At 37.0% G+C, this 16327-nt stretch overlaps 1 protein-coding gene across 1 annotated transcript; it reads right to left on the bottom strand.

Moving 5' to 3' along the window:
* Positions 1–13306: 13306 nt before the first annotated feature.
* LOC131246340 (pentatricopeptide repeat-containing protein At4g38010) lies at positions 13307–15757 on the bottom strand. The gene has a single exon (XM_058246363.1). It carries the CDS (start codon positions 15746–15748, stop codon positions 13949–13951), a length of 1800 nt encoding a protein of 599 aa, XP_058102346.1. The 5' UTR covers positions 15749–15757; the 3' UTR covers positions 13307–13948.
* Between the last annotated feature and the right edge of the window lie 570 nt (positions 15758–16327).

Here is a 16327-nt window from a genome sequence, read left to right as displayed (position 1 = left end):
TTCCATTAATTCTTTTGTGGTTTTCATATTGGATATATTGAAGGCGACACTTTTAGACAAAGAGAGTCGGATCGTTCCTAAAGCCTTCCGATCCAATAAAAGTCATTCATCATCTGTCATCTTCTCTGGTTTCTTCCCTTTTCCTCCTAGAGGAATATAAAGATCCTTCTGATACAGATAATCCTCCATCTGCATCTTCCAGAAGGCAAAGTTTGAACCATCAAACTTCTCAATTCTAGTCTTCTCTTCTTCTGTCATCGCTCCCTAATAGAACTACACCAATAGCTCTGATACCAGTTGTTACGCAGCACGCCAACAATGCAGTGAACCGAGATCCAATCTCAAGTCTCACCCACAAACGATAAACAAGAAGAAATATAAACTAGAAACAGATCAAAGCAATCCAAACAAACCACAAGACAAGATATACGTGGAAAAACTCCAAACTAAGGTAAAAAATCACGGATGCAAACTTCCACTATGAAAAAACAAAGATTAAAGGCAATATACTAACCTCTTCCTTAGAAGTACATAAAAAACTCTTTGCCCACACCTTAGAATTATTTCTCATACACTAGAAAAGCCCTAGGGTCACATATATATATAGTTTGGGCAACTTCCCTTTTGCACCATTGCGAAAGCCGACTCAAAAATCCACAGTCCGCATCAAATCAGGAAAAGAATCTGCGTAACCTCGACTGGTCATGCAGACTACACGACCGGTCGAGCGGACCCCTTGACCAGTCGAGCACGGGCTATAACCGGTCGAGCACCTCGGAACCCAAAATTGATGCTCGCTGGACTTTGAGTCGAGCCAGTCCACAACTGGTCTTGTGGGCTGCACGACCGGTCGAGCAGGGCCCACGACGGGTCGTGCGGCCCCCAGATGTGGCTCCACATTTCAACATTATGAGCCACATAAAAACTTTTATTAATCAAATAAAAATAATTTAATTTTATAATTAATAACTAATTAAATAAAATACTTAGTATGTTGGTAGAAGTACTCTTAAATGAAAGAGAGGTTAGGGGATTGGTTTTTATCAGTGTATATTATATTATTATTATTATTATTATTATTATTATTATTATTATTATTATATATATAAAACTTTTTGTGCAAAATTATAAAATCGGTTAAGAACCTTTTAGATGGAAGAAAGCCCCTGCGAGTAGGTTCCTAAAATATTTTTATTTTTTAAAATTTATTTTTACCTTTATGCTTTTGATTAGAAACCCACGTATCTACCTCATGAATGGGCCAGATCGGCCTTTTGTTCACAGTGTTGATTCGTATTATGATAATAAGAAGAAGGTTTTCAATGAAGATATCTTGTTGTGGAGGTTAGCATGAGATTGTTTAATGGTGTGTCGGCTCATATCATATGTTCCCTAAGGCAAAAATATACCAGGGCCCCGAATTCTAGAGTGATCTGACCACCGAAGAAGCCACACCGATTAGAGTAAATCTTAGTCATTATTTTTCTTAGTCATTGATTCAATGAATTTTCCAATGTTCAGATTGATCTATACTATTAATATCGATTATGGGTTAAATCAAAGATATTTTCCCAAATGTTAGATACATCTGATCGTTGGATTATCCACGGCAATCTAAGGATAGTATTAATAACAAATCATACCATGTGATGATTAAAGATCTTAAATGACTCATATGTGAACAAACTTTTGGCTTTCCCTAGACTTGATGTTGTGGGAATCAATGGATGGTTTGGATTTAAATCATGTGAGTATGGAAAACCTATGATAACTTAAAAATAAGAGAACTCCCAAAAGTTGAGAAATCAGATCGTGTAGTAGAGCTCGTCTGACTTCGATCAATCGATCGAGGATGGATTTTCAATTGATCGAACAAGTCATTTTTTGTTCAACAACCTAAAAGTTAATTTTTAGGACAATCTCGATTTATCAACGTTTGGTTTCAATCTGCCAAAGGAGCATCGATCGTACTCGATCGATCAAAGATATTGATTAAAAAAAAATGTTGAAAATAGTCCAACGACTAAACTTAATTAAATATAATTTTCTTGATCAATCGAAGTAGACAAAAAGTATCTAGAACCTTAATTTGTAAAATTCAAAAATCTTCGATGTATGTTCGATCGATCGAAGGGAACAATCGAGGGTCTTCGATCTGACTCAATCGATCAACTGATCGACAGACTCTTGAACTGATCTTCGTATTCTAAATTGTAATATTTGAGTTAATCGGTTTATAATATACACATATAACCTTGGATTGATTACAAATAAATGAATGAGATTCTGTCATCTTGAGTTGATCAAAGGTGGGCCCTATTGGATGGAATGGTTGGATCAATTCATGATTGTGTTCATATTATTCACTAAGGATTTTAGATTCAAACTTATATGATTGTTTGATAGATTTATCTCCACCAAGTACAGGTGAGTGAATCCCAACATGTCTCATTTCTATATGATTAAGATGGATTTAATTTCTATGATCGTTGTATTGTGATGCTAAGTTGATATATTAATGTATGTATGATTGTGTTGCATATTAAGTTGAATATTTAAGATATGATTGAAGATATGATTGATAATGAATAATGACTATTAGTGTGACTTGCTTCTATTTAAAATTATATATTATTACATTCATGAAATCAGTGTTTCCTCTCATTTGGAGAGATGTATAAGACAATGTGTGTATGTCAATATATTAAACAATGAGCATGAATCACAAGCAGTACATAACACTCAAGTACTAATTCTTAGAGGCTTGCTCTAGATGACTTGCATGCACACCTCATGCTTGGATTCTTAAGGGATCTTCCTGTATGGTTTTTCGGTAGAATCATTATCAGATGCCCACTACTAGTAGAAGCCTACTCAAGGTGTAGATACGGGTGTTGCCCGTGCATATATTTCATGTCATTACTGCATTCATACACATTTCTAAACTTCTGTACTTTAAATATTGTTATATGTTATCTTAATTGTGTCGTGTATGAACCACGATTGGTTCACTCACTAGGCCTAGCCAGTTGACGTTTTTTGAGTGACAACCGTATATAAGCGATCAAGATAGGAAATGTAAATTAGATGTTATAGAATGAGACCACAATAGTGGACGATCCACAGGATCAGTGGCCATATTTATCCGAAGTTGAACTTGTTGTAATAAATTGATTAAATGAATTGTTTAACATTAGTTATTGATTATGAGATTTTGTTGTTTTATTTTAATCATTGACAATTAGACATTTTTATGATACTTGTTAATAAACATTTATACTAAATAGTTGGCAATATTATGATTGAATAAAGTCTCAAATGGGTGAACATAGTTGAATTATTGAATTTACAATGTGATGGATATGGTTAATAGAAATGTGTGAAATTGTATGGTATGTGAATGTTAGCATGTAGAGTAAACTTATAATATATTAAACCATGCCTCCAAGCAACTGTATAAATTATCGATTTAAGTACACTAGGTGTACAAGTCGTGGACCGTAACTCAGGTCTAAGGGTGCACACTTTGTATCCGAATTAAGGGGCATTACACCAAGTGATGTCCGCTTCAGGCCCACTATTTGCAATGCTAAATATATCTAACACTTGGGAGGGGAATCAGATTTGGTAGTGACCCCTCTAATACTAAGGTCGATATTAATCGTTGCTAGTCGGTGCTCTGTGGATCCCACTATAATGCAAATGTTTTATGCAAGTTGTCCATCCATTTTTCCTGATTATTTTAAGAAATTTTTTTTTTTTTTTAAAGGCAAATCCAAATCTCAGGTGGACCTCACCACAAGAAATAGTGGTGATTGAATACCTTCCATTGAAAGCTTTAGGGGTCATTTGGCACTGTGGATTGGAGGAGGTTTCAAATCCCCTTGGTTGTTTGACAGAGTAAAGTAGCTGGGGGTTTCAAATCCAAGGGGTTTCTAATCCCCTCTTTGAGGGGGTTTGCAATCCACGGTAAGAGCTTGGATTACACCTAAAATCATTTCAATAGTTGCAGGTGCAACATGTGTGTCACTTTACACTATCATTTTATAGGGCACATGGTCTACTAATGATGATCAGCACCGCCCAAACATTGTCCATGTGAATTAGCACCATCCAAACATTGTCCAGCTAACATTGTTCATACTAATCAATGATTAAAAATCATTGGTTAGTCACTCAGACATGATCTTGTGCTTGAAGTCCATCCAAGATTAGGAATTTCATCATTTTCAGTCAAAGCATATATTTTAACAGGCTTATCACAACCATAGTGTCAAAAATTATATATCTTACTAATTAGGGATATTAAAATTGATTTAGTAATTAAATTCAAACCCCTATAAATATATCATGCATAGGTATTTTTGAATTAAAGTTGATTCACACTCCAGGGTGCCAAACACACTGAGAGGATTGCCAATCTAGGGGATAATTTCAATCCTAGGGGTTCCAAATCCAAGGGGGTTCGAAGTTCACACTCCCAAACAGAACCTTATAAGACCCATTGTAATAGCTATTGCCAACTAACCTTTTGATTATGTCACACAGACATTGTTGTAGGGAAAACACAAATATCATATTGATCCAAAACTTTTGTTACCCTTCAGAAGTTTTTAATAGAGAGCATTCAATCAACACTGTTTCCTGGTGTGGTCCACCTAAAATTTGGATCTACCTCATCTTTTTGTCTCATTCTCTAAAATGAGCTGGAAAAATGGATGGATTGGCATGGATAAAATACATACATCATGGTAGGCCCACAAATCGCCGACCACCACTGACCAGTACCGACCTCGGTGTTGAAAGGGTCACTACGTAATCACAGTCCCTTGTATGGAGCATGACATTTTATATACTGTAGATAACTCATAATCCCATAATCAAACTGGTAGAACAATCCTAACTGATGGTTGAGGAATACTCTTTGGTTGAAATAGGATTGTTTGATACTTTTAATTTTTTTAACCTTCTAATAAGTGTTCATCAATCTAATGATGCTTATTATTATTTTACTTTTCATGTTACATCCAAACATAATGTATAGTTTAATTTAATTTGTTTGTATTCTAAGTATGCAATTTCTTAATGCATGTATATCAACCGTTACGCTATTTCAGAATCTCAATTAACTCCCCATTAACATTTGAACCTTTGAGTTTCATGCCTCGGTGGTAGACTCACAGGAGTTTCAACACGAGGTCATGGGTTCGAGTACCCATTGTAGCGAAATTCCACTATGGTGTAAGTGCATTGTGTGTAAACAGGCCGTGTCGTGTTGGGCCTGCCTCATTATGTGTCATGCCGTGTCATGTCATCTCGTGTCGTGCCATTTTTTTTAAAGAAAAGTGAGGCCTGACACGACCTACATGTCGAATGTGCTAACATGCCTAACAGGTTGTGTCGTGTCAGACCGTACTTAATGGTCGTGCCTATTTGTCCATTAAAATGAAGGCAAACATGATGGTATATTAAAATTTTATGTTTTATTTAATATATCAATCAAATGTTGAAATAAAGGATACAAAATTCATCATTGATTGAGTACATCCCAATTAAGTTGGCACCCACTCACCTATGACAATTGACATGAAGAAAAAAAAAAAGATTACTTGATAATAATTTATTTTTTTTGTTTCTATAAGAAATTACGAAAAAAAAAATTTATAACTATAACTAATAAGAAAATATTACATATAATGCCGAATTAAAGAAACTACTAAATTTTTACTTTATGATTTCATCTTCGAGAGCATCTTCATCGATGAAGCTGTGCTCTCTACTCTCCACTTTAAACCAACCCCTCAACCACACATAACACTCCACCGTCTCTCTCGATAAGTTATTGATGTAGTCATCTAACACATGATTACCTGCACTAAACACTGATTCGGATGCAATTATATAAACTAGAACTGTTATCTCTAGTCATGGTGGAAAGAACAGGAAAGCTAGCGTCATGTCCCCTCCACCAAGTCAAATATTGAAATGAGTGTCTTCATCGAAAATATGAAAAATGAGTCACTTATTTTTAAGATAAATAGCTAATTTAGATAATAAATTACTAAATGATATACCAATTCTTCTATTAAGAATATACCAAGATGGATCAGATCCAGTTAATGACGAGGTAGGGGTAGAATTTATTCCTACCCTAACACCTAACTAGTTTTAATACTCTTCAAATTTTTCGTTTTATATTTTCCTAATGATAGACATATGGATTGAATTATTAGTATTCATATTTTTTTAAATTTTTAAAAAAAAATTTCTAAAATATATAATTGTATTATAGAGTCCATAATATAAGCTAAACAAAAAATCATAAGAATATCTCTTCAATATTTTTAAAATTTTTCTTTTATTACTGAACAAATTTCTTGAAAACCAATTATATTTCCGTAATTTGAAAAGGTAAATTTATATGATATAAATGATTTATAATTTAATCAGACGTTGGATAGTAAATACCAAATAAAGTTATGGCTACATTATAAAAGGTTTGTAAAAACTCTTTTATTATTTTTGTAATGTCTCAGCCTATATTAGTTGTCAAATACTCAAAAATTTTTCTTAAGCAAAACTCGGTTATCACATCTTTAAATTCGTATGAAGTCTCTAACATAAAAAATGTAGAATTCCAATAGTGTTTAACATCTTATGAAAATTTTCTAACCTTTTTACATGTTGTTGTGCAAATAACTTTAAAGTCTTAATATCTAGCAGGAGAAGTAAAAAAATAAAACTTATTAATTGCTTGATACGTTCTATATGAAGTTTAATAAACGTCAAATCATCTTGCACAACTAAATTTATGATATAACAAGCACATCATATGTAAAAAAAAATTTCACTAATATTAAGGGGGATACGAGTTTTTAGAAATCCAACTGCTAAATCATTATATAAAGCATTATCCAAACCTATATAAATTTTTTTATTCTGCATTCCATATTCTCTAAGGCAATTAAGTATAGTCGAACCTATTTTGGGTCCTAAGTGAGGGGACTCAAGTAAAGAAAATGTAATTTATTTTTTTTTTTTTTTTTTTGTAATCTCCAATCTAAATTTATCCAATGAGCGATTACACATATATAACATAAATCTTAATTGGAAGTCTATAAGTATGAAGTTAGATTTATTTTTTTAGAAATATTTATAAAAGTTTTAATTAAAATATTATTCTCTTTTCTACATAGTTTCAAAGCATCATTTCTATTTGTATTTCTTAAAATTTTTAAAAACTGAGAGGTAAACATTCAAAATCCTTATCTTCTACAAAAGTAAATGGTTGTTCAGTTTTAATTATAAATTTGACAAGTTTTATCTGAGCATTAGCTTAGCTAAAACTAAATGTAGACATTCGAAGGCTTAATTAATTTGGATTTGTTTAGGATATTTTTTCTTATGCTTTGGCAAACATTTATCCATATGATGTTTTGGGTGATCAGTACTACCAGAGGATTTACAACTATACTGGTTTTTACATAAGACACAAACGGCCTTAGACACCATTTAACTCTCATTATTTTTAAAATTAGTTATTTTCATATATTTCCAAACTTCTAAAGTACGGGTAGATGATTATGCAGGTTCTTCTTCCTCTCCAACCTTTTTATTTAAATTGAGATTGAGAAGGGGCGAGGAACCCGTAGATCAATAATCAAAGATTGTTTAGTTAATATACTCTAATTCTTCAGTGTTAAAGAATCTAACTTCCATATCCAATATATATTAAATAAAATATATCGAAAAGTTATCTTAATTATAATAAGAAGGGGTGATAAAAAATAATAATTAATTATATAATATTATAATTAAAATATAAAAGAAACAAAATTAAATAAGAAAGTTACCAAACTTTAATAATTTTAAGTATTGGAGAAATTAAGATCTTAAGAACTTAAAAACTTAAGATTTTTTAAGCTTTTGATTTGGGAAGCCTAAAACCTTCACGAAATTGAAACCCATTGATGTAGAGCGGGTTGCGGATACTTTCATGGCCAAGATGGATCAAAAAAGGCCCGGTCGACAACAGAAGTGATCCGGACCATCAGAACTTAAAACAGACATATCTCGCAAACCGGAATGAACTATCGGACGTACCATATATGATTTTGAGATAGGACGAACTACTTTAGCCACCCAACCCCGTTATGCCGAATTGCGCATGCCAAATTTGTGAAATACCATCAGATTGATAGTCGAATTCCTATTTTAATTTCGTTTTTACTTTTTATAGAAAGTTTAGTTTGAGTATAACTCTTCATCCGTTGGGCTTTAGGAGTTGCACCCAACATGAAAAGTGCTTAGAATAATTAGAAGAATATCATGGTTGAGTCAAATAGGACACTTACTATTTTTGGCCGAAAACCATGAGGTCTAGTGGAAATCATGACTGTCTATAAATAGTAAGTTTACTATTTATAAAAAGTTGAGATTTGTAGGAGTTTTAGTTATAATATGATTCCGAAACTTCTCCCTAGGGTTCGTAGCCTTATTTAAAGAGTTGTAAACTCGTTTTTCATCATGAATAAAATTATTTCAAATATTTTAGAATTATTTCTATTTTTTTTCCTCGTGGATTCGAGGTTTCTTTGTGAAGAGTTCAGAAATGTTTCATAGATTCGGAACAGTTATCCCCCTGAGGAAGACAGTACTCGACCTCACGTCCTTCCCTGCGTTATCCATGGACTTGATCACTTGAGAGCCTAAGAATTTGAGAGCTTGAGTATTTAGAGAACTTGAGAGATTTGGGAGAGGGGAGAGAGAGTTTGATAGCTTTGAAGAAGGGAGTAATCCCTTTTTTTATAATTTTTCTAAATGTCAAATGACTATTTTTTGTTCATAAACTAGTCGTTTTATGGGTATCAGGGGAAGGAGAGGAGGCAAAATGGATAATTTTACAAAAGTAACCATTTGAGAGCTGTGGCGGGCCGATCATTAATCGTGCCTAAGGAGCCATGCCTAACAAGCCTAACGAGTCGTGCTTCTCACGGTGCCGTGGGCTAGGTATTAAAGCCCAGCATGGCCTGCTATTTTACTATGTTGGGCTATGTCGTGGGCCAATTTTAACATGCCAGGCGTGGGCCGGCTGTCCAAATTTACAGATGTGTGTGGGGTGTGAGTGTGTAAAATAAATAAAAATAAAAATAAAATAAAATAAAAACATTTGAACAATGGATATGGTGGTGGCTATATAATGCTGTATAAGCGGTTGAGATTATCAGATCAATTACTTTTTTGTCATGATTTATGGATTAATTGCTTGACCACCTACTTTTTTGTCATGATTTATAAATTGATTGAAAAGAACGTTGACATTGCTGGAAACCTGCCTATTTTGTCAGCTCATTTTAAGACCCGAGCAGTAAAGCAGATTTTATCATAAGCAGACAATCCTATAAAATATTGGTGATTGAACGCCTACAGCTGAAGACTTTTTTCAACTAACATTTGTGTTTCCCTTCATTCATGTCTGCGTGACCCCATGAACAGGTTAGACGGCAAATAAACATCATTGTAGGCTTTACAAAGGTTTTTAATGGGAGTCTTCAACCACCACTGTTTTCCTATAGTGTGGTCCACCTGAGATTTGGATCTGCCTCATTTTTTTAATTCATGTAATAAAATAATAATCCAAAATGGATGGACGGTGTAGATAAAACACATCATGGTGGCCCCACATATCACTATCCAGTAGCCCATCGGCGTCCATTGAAAGAACCTAGAAGCTGATCAAAGTACATTTGCTTGTTGATTTTAGACTACTGGCCGTTTTTTTATTTTAACGGTGCAACAGATGTCCACTAACCTGTTAATCACAATTCATATAAGTGTGTTTTTAGTTAATTGGCCACCTAAAGTGGAGCCCATGATTTATACAGTTTATTTACTTATTGCCACGTGTACAATTTCTCAGTGCACGAGCATGAACCATTGTGCTCTCGAGTATTAAAGGTTTTCTCCATGTTAGTGGGCAATTGAGCAATGTTGAGGGATTCCGGCACACGTGTGTCGGATTAGTAGGCCCACCGGAACATGCCCTGGCCCAATAATCGGGCAGGTCCAGTGTATCAAGTGAACAATGTGCGCGCTTAACGTAGACCGTTGGTCATATTTTTCTAACTCAGAGATAATTATGTGGTGCACATCTAACCTACCGTTGATCAACATCTCTGAATTTTCCTCTCTATCGATTTTTCTCAAGCATGCATGGCCCACCTGATGAGTGGACAATGTCCTAGATCTCATAGGATGAAAGTCTTCAATCTAAAGAAGGGATTGCACATCTCATTGCAGGTGTTACAGCACAAAGTTATTATATCTACAGGAACACGTGACAAACATGTATAACACGTGAACAGTGGGTCCCAGGGTAATATGTATATGGGCTCAAAGTGAAGGGGATTGCGTAGCGTATAACACAGCACCGACATTGGTACTGTGCATACGTGGCAAAACTGTGGGCTCATAATGATGTATGTGTTTTATCTACGCCGTCCATCCATTTTTCCAAGATAATTTTAGGGATATGTACCAAAAGAGGCAAATCTAAAGCTCAAGTGGACCACACCACAAGAAGTAGTGAGGATAATAACAACTATCATTGAAACCTTCCTAGGGCTCACATGATATTTATTTGACGTCCAACCTATTCGTGAGCTTACTCAACCTGAAGGGGAAACACAAATATCAGCTTCATTCAAAACTTCTTGACCCATTAAGTTTTTAGGGATAGGCATTAAATTCCCACTGTTTCCTATAGTGTGGTCCACTTGATCTTTGGATTTGCTTCATTTTTGGGCTATGGAAAAATAGATGAACAGAGTGGATAAAACACATACATCACGGTGGGGCCCACAAAATGTTGTTATGTATACATGTTACCAATGTGGGTGTTGGACACAATTTGGCTGGTGACTCTAACACCATCCAGCTAGCTGGTGTTAAAGCTATGTGGGTCCCTCATGATGTATGTCCTATCTATACTCATCCATTTTGCCAATTCATTTTAATTTCAGGCATGAGCCCAAAATTGAAACATATCTAAAACTCAAGCGGAGTCTTTACTCATGCCCTAGTGGTAAACTCACAAGAGTTTCAACACCAGGTCATTGATTCGAGTCCACTGTGGTGTGAGTGTGTGGGTGTGGGTCGAGTGTAAGTTCATGTGTAGACAAAAAAATAATAATAATAATAATCTAAAACTCAAGTAGATCGCACCACATAAGCTAATGTTTATTTGTCATCTAACATGTTCATGAGGTCGCACAAAACAAACTTGGACAAACTTGGATGAAGGGAAAACACAAATATCAGCTTGATCTAAAACTAATGTAGCTTTTAAGAAGTTTTCAATTGGTAGTGCTCAATATCTTTTGTTTCTTATAGTGCAGTTTACATAGCTTTGAATTTGCCTCATTTTTTGGCTCATGCTTTAAAATGAGATGTCGAAATGAATGAATGCCATGGAGAAAGCACAAATATCATCGTCAACTTTGACACAAGCTAGCTAGCTGGTGTTGGGGTCACCAGCCAAACACCATCTATCACAAAGCGGATGCCTCACATGTATCAAGGTGGGGCCACTGAATTTTCTCTCCTATTGCTTAGTGTAAGAACACAGCCCCTCCATATGTATCCATCGGCTGCAACCAGCTCATGTTAGGAGGAAAGCTTGGAATTCAAGGCAGATTAAAGACTCAAGTGAGCTTCATACATTACCGTGGACCCTAAGAAAGTCTTCATGTTGGCCATCATTATCTCGCTATTTCCTATGGTGTGGCTCACTTGAACTTTGGATCTGTCTCTTTTTTGAGCTTGCATACAAACATGATTCCCAGAAGCTGATAAACGAGTAGATGTCATGCAAGCATTGTGGTCTTGTAACAGCTCAGCAACTTCCCTTCCAGGTCAGGCTCTACTCAATTGACGAGTCAACATATTTAAGCCAATCATCTCTACTCAAAGGTAAAAAAGATGTAAAAGCAACTCTCAATATAATGACAATATATATATTACCCCAAATACACTAAAATTTATATAAAACTTCGTCTGTAAGTGCTGGCTGGATGAACACTACACATATGATGATAGGCTCCATAGATCCTAACAATAAGGGAGGACTTCAAGTCCCCCACACGTGCCCATATGGAAATCCCTCTCTCACAACCATCTTTCATGAAAAATCCTTACCAATTTCTACTTTGTCTCGTCTCCTTTTCCTATTGGTCTCCTCTCCTTCTCCCTCTCCTTCTTTAATCCTTCCTTCTCTAATGTAAAATAAATCTATAAACAAAAGATTTTCTCTCTCTCTCTCTCTCATTTATAAGTTTCTTCAAGAGGCGGAAGATTTAAAAATCATCTAAGTCACAGCACTGAAAAAAATAGGGATGGATCATCTATTGTTATACGTAGGTTGTACCAGTGTATAGCTGCACCTTGTCTCACTCTCCCTTTTTCTCCCTGGCCCACTTCTCCATGTGAGTTGCATGTGCCATACTCATAGTAAGAAAAAAAAAATGAGGCAGCCAAGCCCTGGATGTAATCTAAAAGCAATGAAAAATGATTGCTGTTCACATGCATTCCAAGGCACGTTTAGTTACCATGGTTTGTGCTGAGAGGAGCCACCATGACGTGTATGTAGAATCCAAACCATGAATCTATATGGGGCCCACCGTAATGTGTATGCGAAATATTCAAATCATGAATTAATGTAGTGACACTTGCCATAGAAACTTTCAAATGAAATATGGTGCCGCCGCATATACCATCCAAACCAATGTGGACCGTCTAAATCATATGCTCCATTGTAAATGTACCACAGCCTGAAATTGAACTGACTGGATGATCCTGTTGTCCGAGTCAATGGCCATCAAACGAACGACCAAATGGAAAACAATCAGCGTCCCCAAGATGCGAAATGTCCACATGGAATGATAGACTTGCCGCCATGGTTTATAAACTCCAATGAACTCCACTCCACTCTACTCAACCAGATTTCACAAAGACTTGAGAAAAACTCAATCCGGCCATGACTTCATAAAAACTTGAGAGGAACTTCACTCGACTATAGGCAAAAAACAATGGCCAAACAGGATAAAACTCGACTCGACTCCACTAGGACAACTGCTATATTTCTATTTTTGGGATTTCTCATATAAACCCCTACATTTTGGTACACTTCTGTAAGGCCTTCCATTTAACTTTGACTAATGGAAACGTAACCAAAAGGATTGTTAGAGTGTTAGAATTAGAAATGATTGTGTTGCACTCAAGGAAATGATCATTTGGGCACTGTGTTTCGTTGTATAGCTCACTCGACTCTTAAATCTATCTCATTTTTGAGCTCACATCCTAACATATACCGGCAAAAATGATGAACAATGTTGATTTTGCATGGGGTGGGATATTGAAACCTTCTTCATACCTGAAGTTTTAAATCTGGCTGATTTTTGCATTTTCCATTCATCTGGGTGGGTAAATAAACTTATGACTGAGTTGGATCACATATAAACATAATGGTGGGCCCCAAAAAGGTTAGTTAAGCCATTAACTACATGCATTTTGGTCAAATACAAAATGCAGTCGCATGCTTCGTACAATGTTCATATGAAAGACTGAAGATAGGGGCTTTGTTTTTCCTAATGGCCTAAAAGATAGGGTCATTTAGAAATACTAATAAGGGAGGGGGTTTAATGGAATTGGACCAAAAGATAAGGGTTTACACAAGATCCCTATATTATATATACTTTTAAATATTAAATAAAATAATTCTAAAAAAACTCAGAGAAACCTGTACTAGTTTTTGAGTCAATCGACTCAGTTGGGTTTGGAGTCTAATCCAGTTCTCATGGTTTTAAACAATATTTGCCACATGGTGAAGCATGATTAATTGAAATCTGATCTCTTAAAACCCATCCAAATAATAATTCAATCTTCAAAAATCTTAAGCATGCCCTTCAAGATTTACTAATCTCATTAGCATATCCAACATTAGATAAATCTCTTCTTGTTGAGGATGATTACAATAATCTCCAACTAAAAACTCGTGGGTGTGGCCATTCACCTCTATTACACTAGACCCAGGTGATTTTCTTATACCTTTGTCCTTCATCAGGCTCCTCACCCTTACTACTTCTTCCCATCTATCATTTATAGCATATGTGTTTGAGAGAAGCACATACACCCCACTGTCATGAGACTCAAGCTCATGGAGGTAGCCCAACATCTGTTGGGAGAGCCTAACATCTCCATGAGCTTTACATGCACTCAGCATTGAGCCCAATATCAGCACATCAGCTTGCATTGGCATGGACTTTATAAGATCATGAGCTTCATCAAGTAGCCCGGCCCGTCCGAGCAAATCAACCATGCACCCGTAGTGTTCTATCCTTGGTGTGAGGTTATAGACTCTGGTCATTTCTTTGAACCACTGACGACCATCGTCTACTAAGCCGGAATGACAGCAAGCACTTAGGATGGCAAGGAAGGTCACCTCATTCGGCTGTGTACCGTCACTAACCATTCGATTGAAATGATCAAGGGCTGCTTTCCCATGGCCATGGATGGCTAGCCCTCCAAGCAGTGCATTCCATGAGTAGATGTTCTTATGGTTCATATGGTAGAAAATACGCAATGCCATCTCAATACACCCACACTTTGCATACATGTCAACTAAGGCAGTTCCGATGTGAGCGTCCCATTCGACACTCTTACGATCAATGTACTCATGGACCCATCTCCCACAATCCAATGCCCCTAAGCTCGCGCAGGCTGAAAGCACACTAGCCAGCGTAACCTTGTCGGGCTCCACGCCTGAAGTTTGCATGTCGCGGAAGACATCCACCGCCGCCTTGGGATGTTTGCATTGCACTAACCCACTAATCATGCTAGTCCAAGACACAATATCCCTCATCGGGAGCTCATCGAAAACCCATTTTGCCTCATCCAAACACTCACATTTCACATACATATCCAAAAGAGCATTGCCAACCACCAAACCCATCCCGAATTCCCGCTTAAAAACCAACCCGTGCATCACTCTCCCCATCTCCAAATCCCCCAACCGCCCGCAAGCAACAATAACACTAACCAAAGTCGCCACATTTGGCTCCACATCCATCTTCCGAAACAAACCCATCACCTCCCCAAACAACCCTCTCCTCACATACCCAGAAATTAAACCAGTCCAAGACACCACATCTCTCTCAACCATTTCATCGAACATCTTGCATGCGCCATCTGAATCGCCGCAAACACTGTATACATGAACAAGCGCATTCTGCACATAGAGATCACACCCAATTCCCATCTTCGCAGCCATCCCATGAACCTGCCCACACTCTCCGATCCTCCGACCCTTCGCGCAGGATTTCAGAATTGCCGGAAAAGTGTACATGTCTGGCGTGAATCCGCCACCGACCATCCGTCTATATACCAAGATCGCCGCCTCTGGCATTTTGCTGCCGGCGTAGGCGGCGATCAGCGAATTGAAGAGGAAAGAATGTGGGCCATGGTGGATTTGATTGAGAGTTTCGTGAGCGTACACAAGATCGTCAGAATTCACGAAAAAACCGATGATTTGGGATTGGATCGAGCTATCTTGGATGAAGCCAGAAATGAGGAGCTGTGCATGAATCTGTTTGAAGGATTTGACGGAATTGCATCTGGTGATGAGAGTGAGAAGGGTGGATTTTACAGGAATTGCAGTCTTTGTAAGGCCATGATTGAGTGCTGCCTGGGTCATGGCAGTCTCAACTCAGATGCAATGATTTGGGGCCGCTGATCTGATGACGCCCGCCGCTGGACGGGGGATGTTCCATAGCGTTCCTTGTTGGAAGATGCTGACCCTTAGAACTTCGGTGGACTTTCAATTGAATGTGGACCGTCGGTGTTCTTCCTTCCCTTCTTTTAAGGAATTAAATGGCCCTGATGCACCGGGACGGTACGGCAGTTTCTTGGTGGGAATCCCGGGAACGGATTGCCTGGAGCTGGGGCATCGGACCGAGTCGGATCGGTCCAACTCGATCCGGTCCTAAATGTATATTGTCTGATCCGAACTCGATCCTACTGGGACCGAGTTCAGAACATCTGGCTTGATCCGGTCCGATATACAGTTGGCCTGACCTAAATCGAGTCCGACAGGAAACGATTGGATTTTTTAACGGCTAAAATCATTATCCTCATTGTTATTTTCGGTGGGGCTCATTTGAGCTTTGGAAATGATTCAATTTTTTTTTTAAATGCTCTAAACTATCATGAAAAATGGATAAACAGTATGGATGTAATAAATACATCATTGTGGGGCCGTATAAATTTTTATTTC

Source organism: Magnolia sinica, chromosome 5, assembly GCF_029962835.1.
Source record: "Magnolia sinica isolate HGM2019 chromosome 5, MsV1, whole genome shotgun sequence".
NCBI lineage: Eukaryota > Viridiplantae > Streptophyta > Magnoliopsida > Magnoliales > Magnoliaceae > Magnolia > Magnolia sinica.
Note: the sequence above shows the minus strand (reverse complement) of the source record. Positions and strands in the feature narration are given on the sequence as shown.

Bases quoted from the DNA above. Each gene is read 5' to 3' on its own strand.
- LOC131246340 (XM_058246363.1), bottom strand. From the start codon at position 15,748: ATGACCCAGGCAGCACTCAATCATGGCCTTACAAAGACTGCAATTCCT.